Raw genomic sequence first — 24,872 nt, 5'->3', positions numbered from 1 at the left:
CACCGTCTTGGAATGTCAGGGAATAAATCTTTATGCTTGCTAATTAATTCTTTCAATCGTTTTTGAGGTGTAGATTCCAACTGATGGACCTTATCAGTAATATTTTTCAAAACAATGGAATTCTTAAATCTTGATGATACTAGATTCAGCGGGTTAAAATGATTTTGCACCTCATTCCCAGCCTTCACGACTCCATTTGTTTTCATAACAATCCTCCCAAGTGCCATCCTATCAAACAAGTGTTTTATTTTAATTTGAACATTCTGCAAACTTTCCTTTGCAAGGTCACAAACCTTATTAAATCTTTTCTGGAATTTCAAAACATAATCTAATACGCTGACACACATTTCCAAATCAGACCACAGTTCTCTGAGTAGGGTCAAAGGTCCTTTGGGCCTATGGTTGAAAATGAATTCAAAAGGACTGAACCCCAGGGATTCTTGAATTAAGTCTCTAACAGTAAATAGGAGTAGGGGAACCCCCTCATCCCAATTTTTCCCATTTTTCACACAACATGTTTTAATCATGGTCTTAAGAGTGGACTTGACTGTTCCAAGGCTCCCTCTGTGTGAGATGCAGATGACACAATGTGCTTAGCTCCCAATTCTCCAACTATCCCCTGGAATGTTCTCGAAGTAAAGTTACTACCCTGGTCAAATTGAATTTCTCTGGGCAGAGCTACCAGTGTGAAAAACTTACTGAATGCTTTTACCGCAGTCTTGGCCTGGTTGTTTCCCAGAGATACCGCTTCAGGGAACCTAGATGCAGCACACATAACAGTTAGCACATACTGATGACTAGCTGCAGTCTTTGGCAATGGGCCAACACCATCCACTATGACCCTAGAAAAAGGTTCACCAAAAGCAGGGTTCAGTTTAAGTGGTGCTACTTGAATATCCTGATTAAGTTTCCCCTCAACCTGACAGGTATGGCAAGTCCTGCAAAAATTCACACCATCTTTTCTTAAACTAGGCCAGTAGAATTCCTTCATAATCCTGCTCACTGTCTTTCTCACTCCAAAATGTCCACCTAAAGGCATCTTGTGGGCCAAGTTTAAAATTTCAGCCCTGTAAACCTTTGGAACCACTACCTGATGCACAATAGCCCAATCCTCACTTTCAGGCACAGTGGCTGGTCTCCACTTTCTCATCAACACCCCATCTTTAAGGTAATATCCCACTGTCTCTTTCTGAATTTCATCCTCAGAGAGAGCTGTCTCTTTTAAAGCCACAGTTTCAGGATCTTTATTTTTTTCCTCTATGAATTCCTTCCTTTATAAGGACAAGTCTTTCTCATCCTCCTTACTCTCCTCAGTCTTACTACCCTCTAAGTCCTGTTGGTATAGGGACGGTAGGAAAGTTAGATAAATCAACACTGGCATCAGCAGACTTTTTAAACATACTTCTGGTTACTGCTCATGCGGGATACACATCAGCATCTATGGGTGGGTCTTCAGCAGCAGCAGGCTTACTTGTGAGCTAAACTGCAGGGTAAGCATCTCCACCTGCAAGGTCATTACCAAGTAAGACATCAACATGGTCTATCGGTAGTTCAGATCACGCCCCTATTGTGACTGGTCTGGATACCAATTCGCATTTCAAAACTATCTTATGCAAAGGCACGGCCCCAGTCCCCTTTCCAATACCTTTGATAATATTCACTTCACCAGTCTCTGTCGCAGCACCAAATTCCAAAACACTCTTTAATGCCAGGGACTGAAAAGCTCCAGTATCTCTCCAGATTCTCACTGGAACTGGGGTTGACCCCTCCTTTAGAGACACAAACCCATTTGAAGTAAATCTCTCGAGTTCCTCTTGAACTCCGTCGGACCACTCCTTCTTCAGCAGTGTTTTAACCGTCTGAACGCAGGCATTTGGGGTTTTCTCTTTCTCTTTTCCTTTTTCCCTCTTCATAGCAAAACAATTGGACACCACATCACCAGGTTTCCCGCAAAAGTAACACTTGAAACTGGGAAGTTTTCCCCCCGACTGCTTTCCTTCCTCCTTACTTTTGTCACTAGTCCCTGTCTTACTTTCTGGTTTAGCCGGTGCATTATCTCTACTACGTTTTTGGTAACTCCTATTCGGAAAAAACCTAACCTTATGAGTTAAGGCATACTTGTCTGCTAATCTAACAGACTCTGACAGTGTCACTGCCTCCTTCTCATCTAAGTACGTCCTTATACCATCAGGGACGCAACCTTTAAACTGTTCAATCAATATCAACTCTTTCAGGTTGTCAAGATCCTCACTTGCCCCTTTCGAGGTACACCAGCGATCAAAGTACATCTGCATCTCATGGTCAAACTCCAAATACGTGCGGTCCCAACGCTTCCTCAAATTTTGGAACCTTTGCCTGTATGGCTCTGGGACCAACTCGTAAACTTTAAGTACAGCACCTTTCACTACATCATAATCATCTGCGTCTACAACAGACAACGCCGAATACGCTCATTGGGCCTTCCCTTTAATCACACTTTGTAACAGAACAGCCCACTGATCTCTTGGCCAGTTCCGATTCATGGCCACTATTTCAAATTGTAGGAAATACCTATCGACTTCTGTTTCCTCAAATGGAGGTATCAATTTAATTTCTTGGCTAATATTAAATGGTACAACCGGCTCCCTACTACGGCTTGGCACTGGAATTCCTTGCCACACCATCTCCCTCTCAAACTCTCTGCGTTTGTCTGCCTTTCTAGCCTCATGGATCCTCTACTTCTCTGCTTCATCAGCCTCGAGCTGTTTTTATTTCAATTTCAATTGCAGCTGAACCTCAGTCTCAGTAAGTACCTTACCCTCAGCGAATAACTCCAACACCTCCTCATCAAACTTTCCCTTAGCTATATAATGCTGAGCTATTATCGTCTGCATCTGAGCTTGTCTCATTCTTGTGGTCACCGTTAGTCTTCACTTTTGAGCAATTCCCAACAGCACATCACTCTTAGCATCATCCAGTTCTTCAGGGGTTGGTTCCAACAGAAACCTCTCAACACTGATGTCCATTTCTGCTGTTTTTCCACACAAACAAATCAAAAGGGATTTTCCCCCAATCAATTCAGACAAGCCTCCCACAACTCATTCAAATGCCGGATATGCAGGCCCCAATTTTGTCACGTAACCCGTGACAGGTTAAAGATCCAGCAGAAATGGAAAACAATTTCGAGTCCAGTATTGCTATTAACTAATGGTATTTATTAGTAACTACGCATTACAGTAATATAAAACTAGATATATAAAACAGGCTAGCAATGATTATATATAAGTAAGTTTGGAAATATATATGTAAACCAAGCTTCTTCGAGTCTAGGGGTAACTAGTCTTACAAAGATAAATAAATTTCAGTTCAGTTTGTGGTATTGAGTTGAGTAGTGGTAGAGGGATAGAGAGAGAGAGAGAGATTTGAGTCTTCAGATGAGCTGACACCGTCAATCTTCCCGTTGTCCTCCGAAATCTTTTAGAAGTCACCGACTGTGACCACAAGAAAGAGGACCGTTCATCTGTGGTAGAGTTATCAACCCAGGCGAGGGTCGGACACACGAATAACTCCCCACCGGTCACACCCTTTTCACACTGCGAGAGCCACTGATCGATTCTCCTGATCGATCCTCCAAAACCCACCTTTTCTGTGGGCACACCAAAGCTCATTCAGTGTCCAAAACCATGTATCTGTAGGTCTAACAACTGACCTTCTATTTATCTCACCGTACTGAATACCAACTGTACATCAAGTGGCTCCTCCCCTCTCTCTCTGTAAGAACTTGGAAGCTGCCAGTGTCCTTGTAGAAAGTATAAACATGCTGCCAAAAAACCATAACACCATCTCAAAGCAGTCTTCGCCTCTCTCTCTCCTTCTTTCTCTCTCTTTTAACAAGGTGTCTGTGTTGGACAACTCTCTCTCTCCCTCTTTTCAAAACCACAGTTCTTAGGGGTCATTCAGGACCCTGTCACATAGAAAACACAAAATAATTACGTAAGTATTCACCCCCTTTAACATGACATACCAAATCATCACAGGTGCAGCCAATTGGTTTAGAAGTCACATAATTAGTTAAATGAACATCACCAGTGTGCAGCCAAGGTGTTTCAATTGATTGTAGTAAAAGTACACCTGTATCTGGAAGGTCCAACTGCTGGTGAGTCATTATCCTGGCAAAAGCTACACCATGAAGATAAAAGAACACTCTAAGCAAATCAATAGACAATAGACAATAGGTGCAGGAATAGGCCTTTCGGCCCTTCAAGCCAGCACCGCCATTCACTGTAATCATGGCTGATCATCCACTATCAGTATCCAGTTCCTGCCTTAGCCCCATAACTTTTGATTCCGCTATCTTTAAGAGCGCTATCCATCTCTTTCTTGAAAGCATCCAGAGACTTGGCCTCCATAGCCTTCTGGGGCAGAGCATTCCATATATCCACCACTCTCTGGGTGAAAAAGTTTTTCCTCAACTCTGCTGTAAATGGCCTACCCCTAATTCTTAAACTGTGGCCTCTGGGTCTGGACTCACCCATCAGCGGGAACATTCTTCCTGCCTGCAGCGTGTCCAATCCCTTAATAATCTTATATGTTTCAATAAGATCCCCTCTCAGCCTTCTAAATTCCAGAGTATACAAGCCCAGTCGCTCCAATCTTTCGACATATGACAGTCCCGCCATCACGGGGATTAACCTTGTGAACCTACGCTGCTCTCCCTCAATAGCAAGAATGTCCTTCCTCAAATTTGGAGACCAAAACTGCACACAGTACTCCAGGTGTGGCCCTGTACAGCTGCAGAAGGACCTCTTTGCTCTTGTACTCAATTCCCCTTGTTATGAAGGCCAGCATGCCATTAGCCTTCTTCACTGCCTGCTGTAATTGCATGCTTGCTTTCAGTGACTGATGTACAAGAACACCTAGATCTCGTTGTGCTTCCTCTTTTCCTAACTTGACTCCATTTAGATAATAATCTACCTTCCCGTTCTTACCACCAAAGTGGATAACCTCACATTTATCCACATTAAACTGCATCTGCCATGCATCTGCCCACTCACCCAACCTGTCCAAGTCACCCTGTATTCTCATAACATCCTCCTCACATTTCACACTGCCACCCAGCTTTGTGTCATCGGCAAATTTGCTAATGTTACTTTTAATTCCCTCATCTAAATCATTAATGTATATTGTAAACAGCTGCAGTCCCAGCACTGAACCCTGCGGTACCCCACTGGTCACCGCCTGCCATTCTGAAAAGGACCCGTTAATCACTGCTCTTTGTTTTCTGTCAGCCAGCCAATTTTCAATCCATGTCAGTGCTCTGCCCCCAATACCATGTGCCCTAACTTTGCCCACTAATCTCCTATGTGGGACTTTATCAAAGGCTTTCTGAAAGTCTAGGTACACTACTTCCACTGGCTCTCCCTTGTCCATTTTCATAGTTACATCATGAAAAGCACAAATCTGGAGATGGATACAAGTCAGAATATGACACAGCTGGGAATCTGCCGAGAGCAGACAGTCCTCAAAAAATCAGTGACCGTGCAAAAAGGGGACCAGTGAGGAAGGCTACAAATAACCTATGACAACTTTGGAGAAGTTACAAGCTTAGTGGCTGAGATAGGAAAGACTGCAAATACAACAACTGTTGCCTGGGTGCTTCACCAGTCACAGCTTTATTGGAGAATGGCAAAGAGAAAGCCACTGTTGAAAAAAACTCACATGAAATCTTGGCTAGAGGTTGCCAGAAGGCATGACATGAGGGAGACTACAAGAAGGTTCTATGGTTTAAGCTGAGCTTTTTGGCCATCAAACTAAATTATCACATGATCAAAATCATACCATCCCTACCATGAAACATGTTGGTGGCTGCATCATACTCTGGAGATGCTTCACTGCGGCTGGCCTGGAAGGCTTGTGAAGGTAGAGGGTAAAGTGAATGCAGCAAAATACAGAGAAATCCTGATGCAATCTGCAAGAGAACTGCGACTTGGGAGAAGATTTGTTTGCCAGCAAGGCAATGACCCTAAGCATAAAGCAAAAGCCACACCAGAATGGCTTATAAACAAAATTAATGTCCTGCAGTGGCCAAGTCTGAGTCCAGACCTCAATTTGTGGCTTGACTTGAAAAGGCCTGTTCACTCACGATTCCCATGCGATCTGACAAAGCTTAAGCAGTTTTGTAAAGAAGAATGGGAATGTGTCCAGATGTGCAAAGCTGATAGAGTCCTATCCACACAGACTCAAGGTTGTAATTACTGTCAAAGGTGCATCTACTGAATACTGACTTGAAGGGGGTGAATACTTACGCAAACAATTATCTTGTGTTTTATATTTGTAATTAATTTAGTTCACTTTGTAGAGATCTGTTTTCAGTTTGACATAAGAGAATCTTTTTCTGTTGATCAGCATCAAAAGAGTTAAATTAAACCCACTGTGATTCAATGTTGTAAAACAATAAAACAAGAGAACTTCCGGGGGGGGGGAGGGCAGGGTTAGTGAATGCTTTTAAAGGCACTCTATATACTCTGATCACAAATTTACTTTGAACTTTGAGAGGACATTGCTAGAAATCTGATCTTCCCCACAAATAGTTCTGAAATATTTATTTTACATGCTTTGCTCTTTGAGCAGTTCATCATTCAAAGTCCTGCTGAATACATTTTCAACTGAGAGATAAAAATATATCAGACCTATCACAAATACGTTATTGGGAGTAGGTATAAATGCTTTAGGATAAAGACTGGAGTTCACTTTGTAAAAGGAAATGTTCACTTTCTTTTTACTGAAATGAAAGAGACTGAATTTGTGACTAGTGTCTAGTGTAACCAGGAAATGAACCAAACACCTATAGTATCTGTGTTGCTATTATGAAGTTTGCTAAGACACTTCTTCCTATGATGCAGGAACTTCCACGTCTGGGTGGAGAGTTGGATGGCACGAAATGACCTAAAGCCAGGTTATGATGGATGGCAGGCTCTGGACCCAACTCCGCAGGAGAAGAGTGATGGTGTGACTAAAATAAAATATTGGTTCATTGCATGGGCTATAAATATAAAAGCCAATGGCAAAGAAAGTTCGTAAAATAATTCAACTGCAAGATCTTGCATCAGGATTATAGTTCTCCTAATGTATTTCATCTCTTTTCGTAATCCTGACTTAGTTACTCTGATATGATCAGTAACGGGTTATTTGGTTTTAGCTTCTCAGAGGAATTTGTCTTTTAGTTGGTAAGTTGACACAATAAATACCAAAATCTAATGTCTTCATGTCATTTTTGCAGCTTCCAGATGTGAGGGTTCACAATTATTTCAATGATCTTGCATAGCAAGAAAAGCAAAGCATGAAAGTGGAGCCTTGCAAATTCATAGCAGTGTGTCATTTCTAAACACCTCTAGGCAGTCTGGGCTTCTGGAAGGGCCTTGTTAAATTGAAGATAATTCTTACATTGACTGATTATTTTTTCTCAATCATTTTCCATGCTTTTCTTTTTAGGAATTTACTGCTGTGGACCTGCCCCAGTGAAAGCAATTCAAGATGGGGCAGTGGAGATGAAGTATGATGTTCCTTTTGTTTTTGCGGAGGTCAATGCAGATGTGGTAACATGGTTAAGATGCAGGGATGGCAGAAAAGTAAAGACAGCTGTTGATACTCAACGTGTGGGCAAATGTATCAGCACCAAGAGCTGCGGCAGTAATGATCGTGAAAACATCACACGCAATTACAAGCATCCCGAGGGTAAGCAAAGGAAATACCTGTCAGAAAATATACTTGCTGGAATTGTTTATTACTCCAGTACATCATAATACAACATTAAAAATTCACATTTCATAGCAAATATGGAAAAATAGCACCATGAAGTCCTGAGTTGTTCCCAAAGCACTCTAGTTTCATGCAGTCACGTGTAGGGCAGTTGCCATATCAAGCTGTTACACATCCAGTTAGGATGCTTTCTATCAAAGTTGCTGGTGAATGCAGCAGGCTAGGCAGCATCTCTAGGGAGAGGTACAGTCGACGTTTCGGGATCTTCAACTTTTCGACCACATTTTGACCTTCAACTTTTCAACCACATTTTGACACAGACTCGCTATCACAGCCATATACCCTTTCTTGGAATGTGCCTCCGTCGCCAACTTACTCCAGTTGGCTTTAGGGTTCGTTTTTGAGCCTCTCAATTTGGACCTTCTGAGGATCCCAGGTTCTCACATTTTATTGACTCTGCCTCTCGTCGCTTCTCCCGTCAAGCTCTGAAGGCGACCCTCTCCGCCATGAGGAGGTACTTGGTGTCCCTATCCCAGACCCTTCCACACCTTCGGGACACTTTCTTCACCGTCTGTAATGGTCCTACCCGTTATTTCATCCTCCGTTGGATCCATGCCTGCAATCGCCGTTTTTTTGACTTTGTCATGTTAGGCAAAGATCACAAGATCTTACATCTGCAGACCCCAGAGTCTGCTGGCCCTGATGCTAGCAGGCATGAACTTCAGATTGCGGTCGCTGCCATTGATCTCGCTGGTTCCAACACCTCAGGGCATATTCAAAACCCGGAATCCAGCAACGACCATGGACACCTTCAAAGCAATTGCGCAACCACCAACTGCGACTCCAGCCTTGAACTCCAGGCCGGGTCTTTATGTGCTGCTATTGTGACTCCTGTCTCCCCTTCCCCCACCACCACTCTGCAACCCCGTCTCCCTCAGATCCCACCGTCAGCTTCTGGGCCCTCAGAGGCTCCATCTTCCTCTTACCCCAACCCTACCCTCTCCACTGACACCCACAGCCTCCCCCCTCCCTCCTCTGATCCCAGCTGTCATCCATGCCAGGTCTTTACCATCTCCTCTGAACTTCAACTGTTGGAGGCATAACGCTCTGTCCTCAGTAAGGGCCTCACCTTTGGCCCTCTTCTCCCACACCTCAGCGAGTTCCACGTTCGCTATGATGCGGAACTCTTCTTCCGCCTTCTCCGTCTCCGAGCCTACTTCTTCGTCAAGGACTCTTCCACCCCCACCGATGACCCCTTCTCCCATCTTCAACCCTCCTCCTCTTCATGGAGACCCCGCTCTGGATCTCTTTATTGCTAACTGCCGACAAGACATCAACCGTCTCGACTTCACCGTACCTAGTTCCCATTCCAACATCACTCTTTCTGAACGGTCTGCTCTCCACTCCCTCCGCACTAATCGTAACCTTACTATTAAACCTGCCGATAAGGGGGGTGCTGTTGTAGTCTGGCGCACTGACCTCTACCTTGCCGAGGCACAGTGACAACTCGTGGATACCTCCTCTTATTTACCCCTCGATCGTGACCCCATTAAGGAGCACCAGGCCATTGTCTCCCAGCCCATCACAGACTTTATCCGCTCAGGGGATCTCCCATCCACTGCTACCAACCTTATAGTTCCCGCCGTTTCTACCTCCTACCCAAGATCCACAAACCTGCCTGTCCTGGCAGACTTACTGTCTCAGCTTGCTCCTGCCCCACCGAACTCATTTCTGCATACCTCGACACGGTTTTATCCCCCCTTGTTCAATCCCTTCCTACCTATGTTCGTGACACTTTTCGATGATTTTAAGTTCCCTGGCCCCCATTGCTTTATTGTCACCATGGATGTCCAGTCCCTATATACTTCCATCCCTCATCAGGAAGGTCTCAAGCTCTCCGCTTCTTTTTGGATTCCAGACCTAATCAGTTCCCCTCTACCACCACTCTGCTCGGTCTAGCGGAATTAGTCCTTACTCTTAATAATTTCTCCTTTGGCTTCTCCCACTTCCTCCAAACTAAAGGTGTTGCTATGGGCACCCGTATGGGTTCTAGCTATGCCTGTCTTTTTGTTGGCTTTGTGGAACAATCTATGTTCCATACCTATTCTGGTATCTGTCCCCCACTTTTCCTTCGCTACATTGATGACTGCTTTGGCACTGCTTCCTGCACGCATGCTGAGCTCCTTGACTTCATTAACTTTGCCTCCAACTTTCACCCTGCCCTCAAATTTACCTGGTCCATTTCCAACACCTCCCTCCCCTTTCTAGATCTTTCTGTCTCTATCTCTGGAGACAGCTTATCCACTGATGTCTACTATAAGCCTACTGACTCTCACAGCTATCTGGACTATTCCTCTTCTCACCCTGTCTCTTGCAAAAATGCTATCCCCTTCTCTCAATTCCTCCGTCTCTGCCGCATCTGCTCTCAGGATGAGGCTTTTCATTCTCGGACTAGGGAGATGTCCTCCTTTTTTAAAGAAAGGGGCTTCCCTTCCTCCACCATCAACTCTGCTCTCAAACGCATCTCCCCCATTTCACGCACATCTGCTCTCACTCCATCCTCCCGCCACCCCACTAGGAATAGGGTTCTCCTGGTCCTCACCTACCACCCCACCAGCCTCCGGGTCCAACATATTATTTCCCGTAACTTCCGCCACCTCCAACGGGATCCCACCACTAAGCACATCTTTCCCTCCCCCCTTCTCTCTGCTTTCCACAGGGATCCCTCCCTACCTTAATCCCTTGTCCGTTTGTCCCCCCCCATCCTTCCCCACTGATCTCCCTCCTGGCACTTATCCTTGTAAGTGGAACAAGTGCTACACATGCCCTTACACTTCCTCCCTTACCACCATTCAGGGCCCCAGACAGTCCTTCCAGGTGAGGTGACACTTCACCTGTGAGTCGGCTGGGGTGATATACTGCGTCCAGTGCTCCCGATGTGGCCTTCTATATATTGGCGAGACCTGACGCAGACTGGGAGATCAGTTTGCTGAACACCTACGCTCTGTCCGCCAGAGAAAGCAGGGTCTCCCAATGGCCATACATTTTAATTCCACGTCCCATTCCCATTCTGACATGTCTATCCACGGCCTCCTCTACTGTAAAGATGAAGCCACACTCAGGATGGAGGAGCAACACCTTATATTCCGTCTAGGTAGCCTCCAACCTGATGGCATGAACATTGACTTCTCTAACTTCCGCTAAGGCCCCACCTCCTCCTCGTACCCCATCCATTATTTATTTATATACACACATTCTTTCTCTCTCTCTCCTTTTTCTCCCTCTGTCTCTCTGACTATACCCCTTGCCCAACCTCTGGGGTTTTTCCCCCCTTCCCCCTTTTCCTTCTCCCTGGGCCTCCTGTCCCATGATCCCCTCATATCCCTTTAGCCAATCACCTGTCCAGCTCTTGGCTCCATCCCTCCCCCTCCTGTCTTCTCCTATCATTTTGGATCTCCCTCTCCCCCTCCCACTTTCAAATCTCTTACTAGCTCTTCCTTCAGTTAGTCCTGACGAAGGGTCACGGCCCGAAACATCGACTGTACCTCTTCCTAGAGATGCTGCCTGGCCTGCTGCGTTCACCAGCAACTTTGATGTGTGTTGGTTGAATTTCCAGCATCTGCAGAATTCCTCGTGTTTAGGATGCTTTCTATGGTGCATCAATAAAAATTGTTAAGAGTCAATGGGGCGTTCCAGATTTCTTTAGCCTCCTGAGGAAGTAGCAGTACTGGTGAAATTTCTTGGCCATGATGTCTACATGGATGCACCAAGGCAGGCTATTGGTAATGTTCTTTTCTAGGAACTTGAAGCTCTCAATCCTCTCAACCTGAATTCTATTGTTGTAAACTGGAGCAGTGCACCATCCCCCTGCTTGACATCAGTGACCAGCTCCTTTCTTTTACTGACATTGAGGGATAGTTTGCTGTCATGACACCATACTACTAGGCTCTCGTCCTTCTTCCTGTACTCCAACATGTTATTGTTTTCAATACAGCCCACTACAGTGGTATCATCTGCAAACTTGTAAATGGAGTTAGAGCAGGTTCTGCCCACAGAGCCATGAGTATGTGGCGAATAGAACAGAGGGCAGAGGATGCAACCTTGTGGAGCACCAGTATCTAGAATAATCGAACCAGAGGTGTTGCTGCCTAGACTTACTGATTGTAATGTTAGTCAGGAAGTCAAAGATCCAATTGCAGAGGGAAGCATTAATAACTTGGGTCCAGAGATTGGCTATGATTCACTTAAAATGTTACACTGTAGTCCATAAGCAAAAGTCTGACATCGATGTCTTTACCATCCAGGTGCTTGAGAGATGTGTTGGGCCAGGAGTTAGGGAGATGACATCTTCTGTAGACTGTTCTGAGGCAGGCAAATTGCAGTAGATCAAGGTTGTAAAAGATCTGTTCATAATTTCAAAATAAACAATTAGAAAAATGAATAAATTATTTATTGCCCGCTTTTTATTGTTTTAATAAATGTGTTTTTCAATATATTTAGGGTCTCGAAAAGAAAGAGAAATATTTCATGAAGCCCAATTCAGAAATAAACTGGAACCTGCACAAGAAGTGAAATTCCTTGTGCAACTGAAAGCTGATGCCTCAGTAAACCATGGATCTGATATTCACGCCGTTGCGAACATCTCCAATCACAGTTTAGAGACGAGGATTTGTAACATTCAGCTTAACGCCCAAATACTGAAATATAGCGGACAACCTGTGAAACAAGTTATGGCTCAGAGTGTGAACGAAGTTGTAATTGAAAAGAATGAAGGTAATGAAATTTCTAGTGCTATTGCATTGTGCCTCTGTTCTTTTGCTATTTTAGGAAATAATCTCTTTTAAGATTTAGTCGTATCTGCCCAAATACCCAAATGACAGTTGAAAATATCAGATTTACAGCACCAGCTGCTCATCAGTGATCTTCCTTCCATCATAAAGACAACAGTGGGAATGTTCACTGATATTATAAAATGTTCTGTCCATGCAGAGCTCTCAGCACACAAAGCAAGACCAAGTAAATATTCAGGCATGGGCTGATAAATGCCTCTCTTAATCCTATTCCATAACTTCAACTCCTTTGTGATGCATTGAGGCTTGTAAAGATATATGTAGTTGTGAAATGAATATTTCATATAAGCTATTACGTTATTTTAATATTCCCTGTTTTAATTTTTTTTGTTTCAGTTAAAACAGTGCCTCTAGACATACCATTCAGAGATTTTTGCAACTATCTGGAAAATCATCAACTGATCAAGCTGATTGCTGTGGTAGCTGATGCAAGAACAAAAGAAAATGTGATAGCAGTGAAAGACGTTACTGTGGTCAAACCTGCTGTCGTCGTAAATGTAATAATCTTCAACGAACTATGAACTACATTTTCACAGCAGACACTAAAATTATCAGTCCATCTATGGGGATACTTCATCATTTTCCCTGATCTCATTCAATGGTGTAATTGTCTTGTTTTGATATAGAGAAAGTTTCTCAATAATAACCTTTTACAGCATAAGACCACATCTGAATTGATATGAAGCTAAACTGGACAGCTTTCATTAATAACTTAATTTAAAAATGATTAGGTTGTTAGAAACAACCTAGACAATTTAGAGCTCTAAGTCTTCAAATTAGTAAGAGAATATTCCCCAGTAGTGAAGAAGGGTGATTGTTCTCTTATTCTTTAGAAATCTTTAAGATAAGATTTTATCTTACTTGGAAACAGAAAATGCAGTGCAGGTGTACTTAATGGTGGAATACAAGAAATTTCTTCTTCTTTTCCCTTTCTCTATTTGGGAGCAGTACACTGGTGCAGCTGATAGAACTGCTGTCACACAACTCAAGTAGCTCAGGATCACTTCTGAATCTCAGGTGATGCCTGTGAGAAATTTCTACAAAAGCTGACATGAGTTTCGCTCTGCTTTCCTCCCTCTTCCCAGAAACAACCAAGTTGGTAGGTTAATTCGTCGCTGTAAATTGCCCCTAATGGATAGATGTATGGTAGTGTTAGGGAGAGGAGACAAATGGGAATGAAAGTTCAAGTTCAAAATAAATTTATTATCAAAGTATGTTTATGTCACCATATGCTAGCCTGAGATCCGTCCTCCTGCAGAATAAAGAAATATAATGGAAAAAATACAAACATGTTTTATAAGATATCAGAAGGGCCTAATCTGGACTATTGTGTGGAGTTTTGGTCACCTATCTTACAGGAAAGATGTAAGTAAGCTTGAAAGAGTACAGAGAAAATTTACAAGGTTGTTGCCGGTACTGGGGAACCTGAGTTATTAGGAAAGATTGAATAGGTGAGGACTTCATTCCTTGGAATGCAGAAGATTGAGGGGAGATTTGATAGAGGTATACCAAATTATGAGGGGTATAGATAGGGTAAATGCAAGCAGGCTTTTTCCACTGAGGTTGGTTGGAACTACAACTAGAGATCATGGGTTAAAGGTGAAAAGTTTAAGGGGAACCTTCTTCACTCAGAGGCTCATGAGAATGTGGAATGAGCTGCCAGCGCAAGAACTGCATGCAAGCTCGATTTCAATGTTTGACAGAAGTTTGGACAGGTACAGTACATGGATGATTCAGGTATGGAAGACTATGGTTCCTTTTGGATGTGGAAGTTCATGGGATGGTAGGTTAGGAAAAGAGGAATTCTATCCCTGTTAGGTCAGCAGGAGGATGGGGTGGGCATGAATGTCTGGAAAATGGAGATGTGGGTGAGAGCAGCATCAATGGTGGAGGAAGAGAAACACCATTCTTTGAAGAAGATGTCCTCTGATGTCCTAGAAGGGGAAACCTCACCCTGGGAGCAGATCTGGCAGAGACGAAGGGATTGAGAAAACTGAATAACATTTTTACAGGAGACAGGGTGGGAAGAGGTACAGTCAAGATATCCATGGTAGCATTAGGTATTAGCAGACAGTTTGTCTCCAGAGACAGAGACAGAGAGATTGAGAAAGGGGAGAGAGGTGTCAGAAATGCATCAAGAGAATTTAAGGGCAGGGTGGAAGTTGGAGGCAAAGTTGATGAAATTTACAAACCCCAAAGCAGTCATCAATGTAGCAGAGGAAGAGTTGGGGAGCATGGAGAGTTGGTTAAGACGAGTGAAGTTACCTACACTGGTTCAGGAGACAGAGAATAATTGTTCCTGAACCTGGACACCTCTGCAATGGCAGCAATGAGAAAACAATATGGCCTGGATGGTGACTAGTGTAAAATGTGTACTTACTGTTCAGCATGAATTGTTTACATACTGTATCTACCATCCCCAGCCCCACCCTTCAGAGCTGACCTGCTTTGTGCTGGAACTCTTCCTCGTAAGGCTTTTAGCTGACACTGAGATTCATTCAGCACTATTTCCTGTTCATCCCAAAGCACCACCTCCAGGTTCTCCCATCGATCACAGAGCTATGAGTAAGATTGTGAGAATCGTCTTCCCCCTTTCCATCCACCATCAACCCCTATGGCTCTTCCTCTTTCTTCTCCAATATTCTTAATTTCTCTTGCTTTGTCTTTTACCCTCTCACTTTCTGCTCAAACTAGAAACCATCTGCAAATAGATTGATTCAGCTTAATAAACAGACAATGCAAAAGCCTTCATTTTCTTGGAAAATAACACAAACAGTGCAGTGGCTAAAATTACTTCAAATTAACAGAATGCGGCAAATAAGAGTAATCCTGAGGGAAGGAAGATTCCAAACTCATTTTTCAGTCTCTACTGGTTTTATGAATTCTCTGTCAAAGCTGCTGGCATCAGCTTATCTTACTTGGAAACAGAAAATATGACATATGGCCATAGACATATAACATAAATGAATTTTACTGTTTTTAGCAGTTTGGAATAATGAATAATCACAGCATATAACAAACCTGTTTCTTCAGGTACCGGGGAATGCCATTCTGAAGCGTCAGCAGACTGCAGAAATCACTTTTCAGAATCCACTGTCAGAGCCACTCTTTCATTGTGTCTTCACGGTAGAAGGAATAGGACTGATTGATGGAATGCAAGAAATCGGGTAAATGGAAAAAAGCAATTTCTGAAAACAGTATGGAACAAATAAATGATTAGCTTTTGAATGCAAAAATCTCTCTGGTATCCCTTTGAATTGTGCGCTATGTTTCTGTGCTCTTCTCTCTGTAAGCCTGTGCAAAACAGAAATCACTTTCACCAGCATGAAATAATTCAGTTTCTTCTGACATATAGCAGACATAGAGGATAGCTGAGGATAAAATTCAACTTCAAATGTGGAATGAAATGGATGGCTTCATACCAGCAAAGAAAATAACAGCCAACCAATGACCAATCTTTAAAAATAGTCAACAGAGAAACTTATTGCTTGAAAATACAGTGGATTCTAGTTAATTAGGCCACTGGTTAATCAGGGCAGCCACTAATTTGTTACAGCACTTAAAGGAAAAAAAAATCAAGAAAATAGTCAGGATACTCTTTGCTTATTTGGGACACTATGCTGCTTACTTGGGACAGGAGACTGTTGCTAAGCAGTTTCTAACTGGTGTCAGATGCATACACTTGTGTGGCTTTTAGAGACTACATCATGCTTAGAGTGAACAATTTTTAAAATAGTGTCACTTGTATGGACTTGTATTCAAAAAGCAGTGATTTTTGTCGCTGATAGTTGCTGAAAAATAAGCAGCAAGACTCACTGCAGTTTCAAGCAGTCAGGCAAGGAGATGCCAGAAAGGGCTGGGAGTAAAAGTGAAATGATTTTCACAACTTCAACAAGTTAGGAACTATGAAGAATTTGAAGGTGTCAACAATCATCTTGAACATTACAAAGGAAAGGAAGATTCCAATAACATTGGAAGAAGGTGTCTACGCTGATTTTCTTCATTTACAGTTGACCAAAAGAACGCGGCAGCATACATTGTATGAAGTCCTCCGTCAAGAATTTTTAGGAACAAATGCACTGTTTTATAGTATTATAGTAGTACTGATTGTTTTCTAATTTGTTCTGTATTTCATTTAAATACATCATTCGACACTCAGTTAAATGGTAGTTGGCTTATTTATACATTTTTAACTATTTCTGTGAAACTTCACCTAATTGGGATGGCTGCTTAATGGAGCCAAAATGTCCAAAATGTCCGATTTGTCCCTGTTAACCGGAATTCACATAGTTGATCCAATTTGCTGCCTCAAGATATTCCTTTTGCCCAGGAAAGGAATAAAACTTCAAACAACAAAAATAAAAATTCCATAAGATCTAATAGCATGGCTGGATTTGAGGTAAATATAAGAACTGGGTGGTGGTGGAAGATAGTTCTTCATAATGTCAGAAGAAATGTAATGTTTGGGAGTTGGAAAAGGTTATACCATTAATGACTGCTATAAAGGCTTCCACTATGTTCTGAAGTATGGAAATATAAGATTTTCATCTATCAATGTTTCAGGTTTAAATTTTGTTTATTTATTTTCAAATTCTTCTGTAGAATACTCTTAGAACCATGTTTACTCTTAGAACCCTTTTTAAACAATGGAACCACATGAGCAATACACCAATCCTCTGGCACCATCCCCATCTCTAATGACATTTGAAATATTTTTGTCAGAGCCCCTGCTATTTCTACACTAACTTCCCTTAAGGTGCTAGGGAATATCTTGTCCGGATCCGGAGACTTATTCACTTTTATATTCCTTAAAAGCACCAGTACTTCCTCTTCTTCAATTGTCATATTTTCCATAACTACCCCTCTTGTTTCCTTTACCTTACACAATTCAACATCCTTCTCCTTAGTGAATACCGAAGAAAAGAAATTGTTCAAAATCTCCCCCATCTCTTTTGGCTCTGCACATAGCCGTCCACTCTGATTCTCCAAGGGACCAATTTTATACCTCACTATCCTTTTGCCACTAACATAACTGTAGAAACCCTTTGGATTTATTTTCACCTTACTTACCAAAGCAGCCTCGTATCTTCTTTTAGCTTTTCGAATTTCTTTCTTAAGATTCTTCTTACATTCTTTATATTCCTCGAGTACTTCATTAATTCCAAGCTGCCTATATTTATTGAAGATCCCTCTCTTTTTCCGAACCAAGTTTCCAATATCCCTTGAAAACTATGGCTCTCTCAAACTTTTAACCTTTCCTTTCAACCTAACAGGAACATAAAGATTTTGAACCCTCAAAATTTCACCTCTAAATGACCTCCATTTCTCTATTACATCCTTCCCATAAAACAAATTGTCCCAATCCACTCCTTCTAAATCCTTTCGCATCTCCTCAAAGTTAGCCTTTCTCCAATCAAAAATCTCAATCCTAGGTCCAGTTCTATCCTTCTCCATAATTACACTGAAACTAATGGTATTGTGATCACTTGACCCAAAGTGCTCCCCAACACATACCTCCGTCACCTGCCCTGTCTCATTCCCTAACAGGAGATCCAACACTGCCCCTTCTCTAGTTGGTACCTCTATGTATTGCTCCAAAAAACTATCTTGCACACATTTGATAAACTCCAAACCATCCAGCCCTTTTACAGAATGGGCTTCCCAGTCTATGTGTGGAAAATTAAAACCTCCCACAATCACAACCTTGTGCTTACTACAAATATCTGCTATCTCCTTACAAATTTGCTCCTCCAGATCTCTGTCCCCGTTAGGTGGTCTATAATACACCCCTATAAGCGTCACAACACCTTTCCTATTCCTCAATTCCACCCAAATAGCCTCCCTAGACGAGTCCACTAATCTATCCTGCAGAGCACCGCTGTTGTATATTCTCTGACAAACAATGCAACACCTCCCCCTCTTGACCCTCCTATTCTATCACACCTGAAGCAACGAAATCCTAGAATATTTAGTTGCCAATCACACCCCTCCTGCAACCACGTTTCACTAATAGCTACAACGTCATATTTCCAGGTATCAGTCCATGCTCCAAGCTCATCCACCTTTCTTACAATGCTCCTAGTATTAAAATAGATGCATTTAAGAAACTCTCCACCTCCCACTCTCTGTTTATCCTTAATGGACCAAACTTTGTTATCTTTTTCTTCTTTTTCTCCTACATCAACCTCCCCTCTCCTAGTCTCCTTAATTTGATTCCCTCCCCCTAACCATTCTAGCTTAAAGTCACCTCAGTAGCCCTCACAAATCTCCCCGCCAGGATATTCATCCCCCTACGATTCAAGTGCAACCCATCCCCTTTGTACAGGTCACCCCTGCGCCAATAGTGGTCCCAATGATCCAAAAACACGAATCCCTGCCCCCTGCTCCAATCCCTCAGCCACGCATTTATCCTACATCTCATTGCATTCCTACTCTCACTGTCGTGTAGCACAGGAAGTAATCCCGAGATTACGATCTTTGCGGTCCTTTATCTCAACTCCCTTCCTAACTCCCTGTATTCTTCTTTCAGGACATCTCCCCTTTTCCAACCTATGTCATTGGTACCTATATGTACCACGACCTCTGGCTCCTCTCCCTCCCACTTCAGGATCTCTTGGACGCAATCAGAAACATCCCGGACCCTGGCACCAGGGAGGCAAACTACCATCCGGGTCTCCAGACTTCGTCCACAGAATCGTCTGTCTGACCCGCTAACTATTGAGTCCTATTACTACTGCCCTCCTCTTCCGTTCCTTTTGGTGTATTGTGTACAGTTCTTGTCACCGAATTATAGGAAAGATGTCAATAAAATTGAGAGAGTACAGAGGAGGTTTACTAAAATGTTGCCTGGGTTTCATCTCCTAAGTTATAGAGAAAGGTTGAACAAGTTAGGTCTTTATTCTTTGGAGCGTAGAAGGTTGAGGGGGGACTTGATAGAGGTGTTTAAAATTATGACGGGGATTGATAGTGTTGACGTGGATATGCTTTTTCCATTGAGAGTGGGGAAGATTCAAACAAGAGGACATGAGTTGAGAGTTAAAGAACAAAAGTTTAGGGGTAGCATGAGGGGGAACTTCTTTACTCAGAGAGTGGTAGCTGTGTGGAATGAGCTTCCAGCAGAAGTGGTTGAGGCAGATTCGATGTTGTTGTTTAAAGTTAAATGGGATAGATATATGGACAGGAAAGGAATGGAGGGTTATGGGCTGAGTGCAGGTCGGTGGGACTAGGTGAGAGTAAGAGTTCAGCCTGGACTAGAAGGGCCGAGATGGCCTGTTTCCATGCTGTAATTGTTATATGGTTATAGATTATCCATGTATCCTTCCTATTTCACCCTGCCCTAGAATCTATTAAGATACCTGAACTCTTCCAGCTCTTATCTATGGATGTGTGTTAAATTTAAGCAATTTACCTTGACGATTTTTCTGTGGAGAATCTAAGCTCCAAATTCCTCCCAAAACCTCGACAATTCCCAAACCCTCAGAGTCATAGAACCATACAGCTTCGTAGGAATCGGCCCTTTGTTCCACCATGTCCACGCCACACGTCAAGCATCCATCGTCAGTAACCCTCTTCACTAGTGAGGCGATTGAACCAATTGACATCTTTGGGATATGGGAGAAAACTAGAGCACCAAGTGAGAAAATGGACAGTCCTCGGGAGAACGTGTAATTATGTTAGCTCCTCTTAGGCCGCACCAGAGGTCAGGATCAAACCTGGGTTACTGGAGATGTGAGGCAGCAGCCATGAACCCTCTTTTCTTCTTAAGTTACTCATTAAAATCTCTTGCTTTCTCCAAGACTTTGACGAGCTGCCAAAGTCTCTCCCTGAATATTGCAGTATCAAAGGCTCTGCTGACAAATGGTTTTGGGTATGAGAAATGAATGCTGAGAATTCTACAGATCAATCCTATTTTATAGCTTTGCTATAGACTGACTTTAATTTCTTTTGAAATCCCTAAAAACTTTTTGTCAGCATGTTTCTTTAACCAGTAATGTTGTCTTTGTGTTGTACCAGGGTCCCAGAGATAAAGGCGAACCATGCAATTACAATTGAAGTTCAGTTCGTCCCTGATAAAACAGGATTAAGGAAATTAATGGTGGATTTTGACTGCAACAGAATGAAGGATGTGAAAGGATCCTGTAATGTTCTGGTCCGTTAGTTTTAAATTAAACTGATTAACTGATACATAATCCTCTATGTTTACTAACAGAAGTTGTATCTGTAACCTTATGTAAACTGTTTCAATCACCATTAATCAGAATGTTTATGATTATGAATCTATATTTCTGTTCTATCAGTGATTGTGATTGTGCATTCTAAGGATGGGCATTGTTAATGAAAACTGAGACTACACCGTGTCCAATTTCTAGGTAAAATACCCGACAATCAGAATGTTATTAGATTTTGTTCAAAATTCATATTTTGATTTTAAGTAGGTTGATCAGTTCCCAATGTCTCTTTTGGAATTCTCTGCAAAATTGGAGAGAAACAAAAATGTAGCAATCTTTTTCAGGACTAGGGCAACTTGACCAGCGCCCAAGCCCAATAAAGAGAAGTTTAGTCATTATTTCTGTTTTGTGCTTAATACAGAGTGAGAGAAGTAAATGCATTTCTGATGTCTTCGCAGCAACTATTCTCCACCCCACCCCCCAGCATAACCTGCAGATGTCTGAGACAGATAATTCACAAAACCACTGATGTAGGAACAACATCAAGGAACATGATTTACATCTGCAGTTAGCCATTATACAGATGGGGCCTCATTTCCAGCAAACCTTAGGCTTCTATATTTAGGCATGTATGGTGGTTCCCCTGTCCACTCATTGCCATTTTTGAAATAGGATTATTCATTAGTACGCTATTCAAATCTGTGTACATTTTAAATTTATATCCATTAAATATTTCCACATTATGATTTTTACCATCTGGATATTCTTATCACTGCTTTGCTTTCATTGCACATGAAAGGTACTGTTACTGCTAAAGGATGGTATACAAAAAGACAATACTATTGTTGATAAGAGATCATTAATTTAAAATTGCATTTCTCTGCCCACAAATCTGACCTCACTTGCAGAGAATTCTCAACATTTTGTGATTACGTTAGGAAGCTAGCATGTACTGTATTTTCCTTTCAGTTATTCATTTTCAGAGTACTGCCTATTGTACAATGTGTATTCAACTAATGAAGAAAATAAAGCAGATTCTTGTGAATTAATTCTAAGCATGTTTGGACTTGCTCTAATAACTATATTAATAATATAATTGGATTAATCAATAATTTGGGCATAGAGATTTGCATTTGCAAAGAACTTGCATTTGAATGGCGGAGCAGACTTGATGGGCCGAATGGCCTACTTCTGCTCCTATATCTTATTTTCTTATGGGATACTCCTCGTACACTCGATATTTATGTTCAGTATAACCCAAGGCTGTTTCATCAGCTCTTTGAATCACTGCCATTATCACTCCCCAGTTACTCTCACCTCCCCCCAGTCGCTACTCTCTTCCTCTCTTCCCATTTAAAGGAGCGATATGTTTCTTCATTCCTGACATTTCCTGTAGCTGGCCATGTACCATCCCACACCCCCTGGGCCATATTCTCCCACATACTCCTCGGCACTTTGTTTTTACCAAAATGTGTGTATCTTTAGTGTGCATCTGGTGAATTTCACGACATTTCCTCGAGCTTGCGCCAGAATCCTGAATACCCACATGTGACTTTAACTGAGGGCAACTCGGACAAAATGCTTTGTTTTTCCCTGGGGATGAAAGGCTTATGAATGATCATAATCAGAGTCAAGGGCTGGATTAGATCACCAGGGTTCTCAACCTGACCTTGCCTGATCTCAATAGGTGCCACCCTGACAGATATGTCTGGGTAAAACCTCTCCCTGAAATATTTCCACATTAATTCCCACACTCTGCAAAATATAAAGATGGGTACCAGTTAAACATCACATAATTAAAACTGCACAGTATGTACTCCGCAGTCTGCCACTTTTGAGCATCTGAACTCATGATGCCTGCTGTATTCCTTTGCATCACACTTGCCAAACGCATCGGTTAAAATGCAGCTCCTGAATGAGTACACACGATCCCACTCTGGCATGCCAAACCTTCGGTAACCACACTTCACAACTGGTGGTTCCATCACACCAAATTAACACACAAAATTTTGTCTCTTACATAATCACACATGCACGCGCACACTACTTTTAAACCTACCAGTTCAGCTCTTTGTGCATGAGATACCTCGTGTTCCTACCTATCACCAACCCGAACAGTAATTTAAAAAATACTCACCCACTTAGACTGCCGAGATTGCTGGCCATGCGATGATCACATGAAGGTATCCCACTTCTGACACTAAATACTATTGCATGGATGAAGTCACCAGAGAAAAGCGAAGCAGATAGATGCACAGCAGCTTCTTTATTCGTCAAAACAAGGTACGACAGGTATCATATGGAGACACTTTAGGTCAAAAGGTCTGCTGGCACAACATGGGGCTCGATATTTCATTTGCTAAACATCAAAAGACAATTCTATATTTACAATAGAAACCATAGAAACTACAGCACAGAAACAGGCCTTTTGGCCCTTCTTGCCTGTGCCGAACCATTTTCTGCGTAGTTCCACTGACCTGCACACGGACCATATCCCTCCATACACCTCCCATCCATGTATCTGTCCAATTTATTCTTAAATGTTAAAAAAGAACCCGCATTTACCACCTCGTCTGGCAGCTCATTCCATACTCCCACCACTCTCTGTGTGAAGAAGCCCCCACTAATGTTCCCTTTAAACTTTTCCCCCCTCACCCTTAACCCATGCCCTCTGGTTTTTTTCTCCCCTTGCCTCAGTGGAAAAAGCCTGCTTGTATTCGCTCTATCTATACCCATCAGAATTTTATATACCTCTATCAAATCTCCCCTCATTCTTCTATGCTCCAGGGAATAAAGTCCTAACCTATTCAACCTTTCTCTGTAACTGAGTTTCTCAAGTCCCGGCAACATCCTTGTAAACCTTCTCTGCACTCTTTCAACCTTATTTATATCCTTCCTGTAATTTGGTGACCAAAACTGAACACAATACTCCAGATTCGGCCTCACCAATGCCTTATACAACCTCACCATAACATTCCAGCTCTTATACTCAATACTTTGATTAATAAAGGCCAATGTACCAAAAGCTCTCTTTACGACCCTATCTACCTATGAGGCCACTTTCAGGGAATTTTGTATCTGTATTTCCAGATCCCTCTGTTCTACTGCACTCCTCAGTGCCTTACCATTAACCCTGTATGTTCTACCTTGGTTTGTCCTTCCAACATGCAATACCTCACACTTGTCAGTATTAAACTCCATCTGCCATCTTTCAGCCCATTTTTCCAGCTGGTCCAAATCCCTCTGCAGGCTCTGAAAACCCTCCTCACTGTCTACTACACCTCCAATCTTTGTATCATCAGCAAATTTGCCGATCCAATTTACCACATTATCATGCAGATCATTGATATAGATGACAAATAACAATGGACCCAGCACTGATCCCAAAGTATTGACAATGCTTTCTTTGAAACTACACATAAACTTCTCACCTCCTGATTTACACCCACACCACAGACATCCAAATGAATTTTAATCAGCATTTTCTTGTCTCGGTTTCATGACTTGTAGGAAACCATTGTTCAGAGCTCCATGTTAAATCCACAATTTGCCTATCACCACAATACGTCAATGGCAGAGGTGATCTCAATGGCACTCCACACGGCCATAGACCACCTGGACAACACAAACACCTCTGTCAGGATGCTGTTCATCAACTATAGCTCAGTATTTAACACCTTCATTCCCACAATCATGAAAAGTTACAGAACCTGGGCCTCTGAATCTCCCTCTGCAATTGAATCCTCGACTTTCTAACTGGAAGACCACAATCTGTGCGGATTGGTGATAACACTTCCTCCTCGCTGACGATCAACACTGGTGCACCTCAGGTGTGTGTGCTTAGCCCGCTGCTCTACTCTCTCCATACCCATGACTGTATCACCTGGCATAGCTGAAATACCATCTACAAATTTGCAGATGATACAACCATTGTTGGTAGAATCTCAGATGGAGATGAGAGGGCGTACAGGAGCAAGATATGCCAACTAGTGGAGTGGTGTCGCAGCAACAACCTTGCTCTCAACGTCAGTAAGATGAAGGAGCTGATTGTGGACTTCAGGAAGGGTAAGACGAAGGAACACACACCAATCTCATAGAGGGATCAGAAGTGGAGGGA

At 42.4% G+C, this 24,872-nt stretch overlaps 1 protein-coding gene across 1 annotated transcript in view; it reads left to right on the top strand.

Annotated features, from left to right (window-relative positions):
- The window catches only part of LOC140185918 (protein-glutamine gamma-glutamyltransferase 2-like), a 67,187-nt gene extending 45,377 nt beyond the window's left edge, over nt 1–21,810 (top strand). Inside the window, exons 8-13 of the mRNA XM_072239720.1 lie at nt 6,882–6,985; nt 7,471–7,713; nt 12,238–12,510; nt 12,924–13,084; nt 15,621–15,754; nt 20,601–21,810. Of these exons, the coding sequence (XP_072095821.1) occupies nt 6,882–6,985; nt 7,471–7,713; nt 12,238–12,510; nt 12,924–13,084; nt 15,621–15,754; nt 20,601–20,745 (1,060 nt within the window). The 3' untranslated portion in view covers nt 20,746–21,810. The remainder of the gene's footprint in view (nt 1–6,881; nt 6,986–7,470; nt 7,714–12,237; nt 12,511–12,923; nt 13,085–15,620; nt 15,755–20,600) is intronic.
- The last annotated feature ends 3,062 nt before the right edge of the window (nt 21,811–24,872 follow it).

The sequence above is a fragment of the Mobula birostris genome, chromosome 2 (assembly GCF_030028105.1).
Source record: "Mobula birostris isolate sMobBir1 chromosome 2, sMobBir1.hap1, whole genome shotgun sequence".
Taxonomy (NCBI): domain Eukaryota; kingdom Metazoa; phylum Chordata; class Chondrichthyes; order Myliobatiformes; family Myliobatidae; genus Mobula; species Mobula birostris.
Note: the sequence above shows the minus strand (reverse complement) of the source record. Positions and strands in the feature narration are given on the sequence as shown.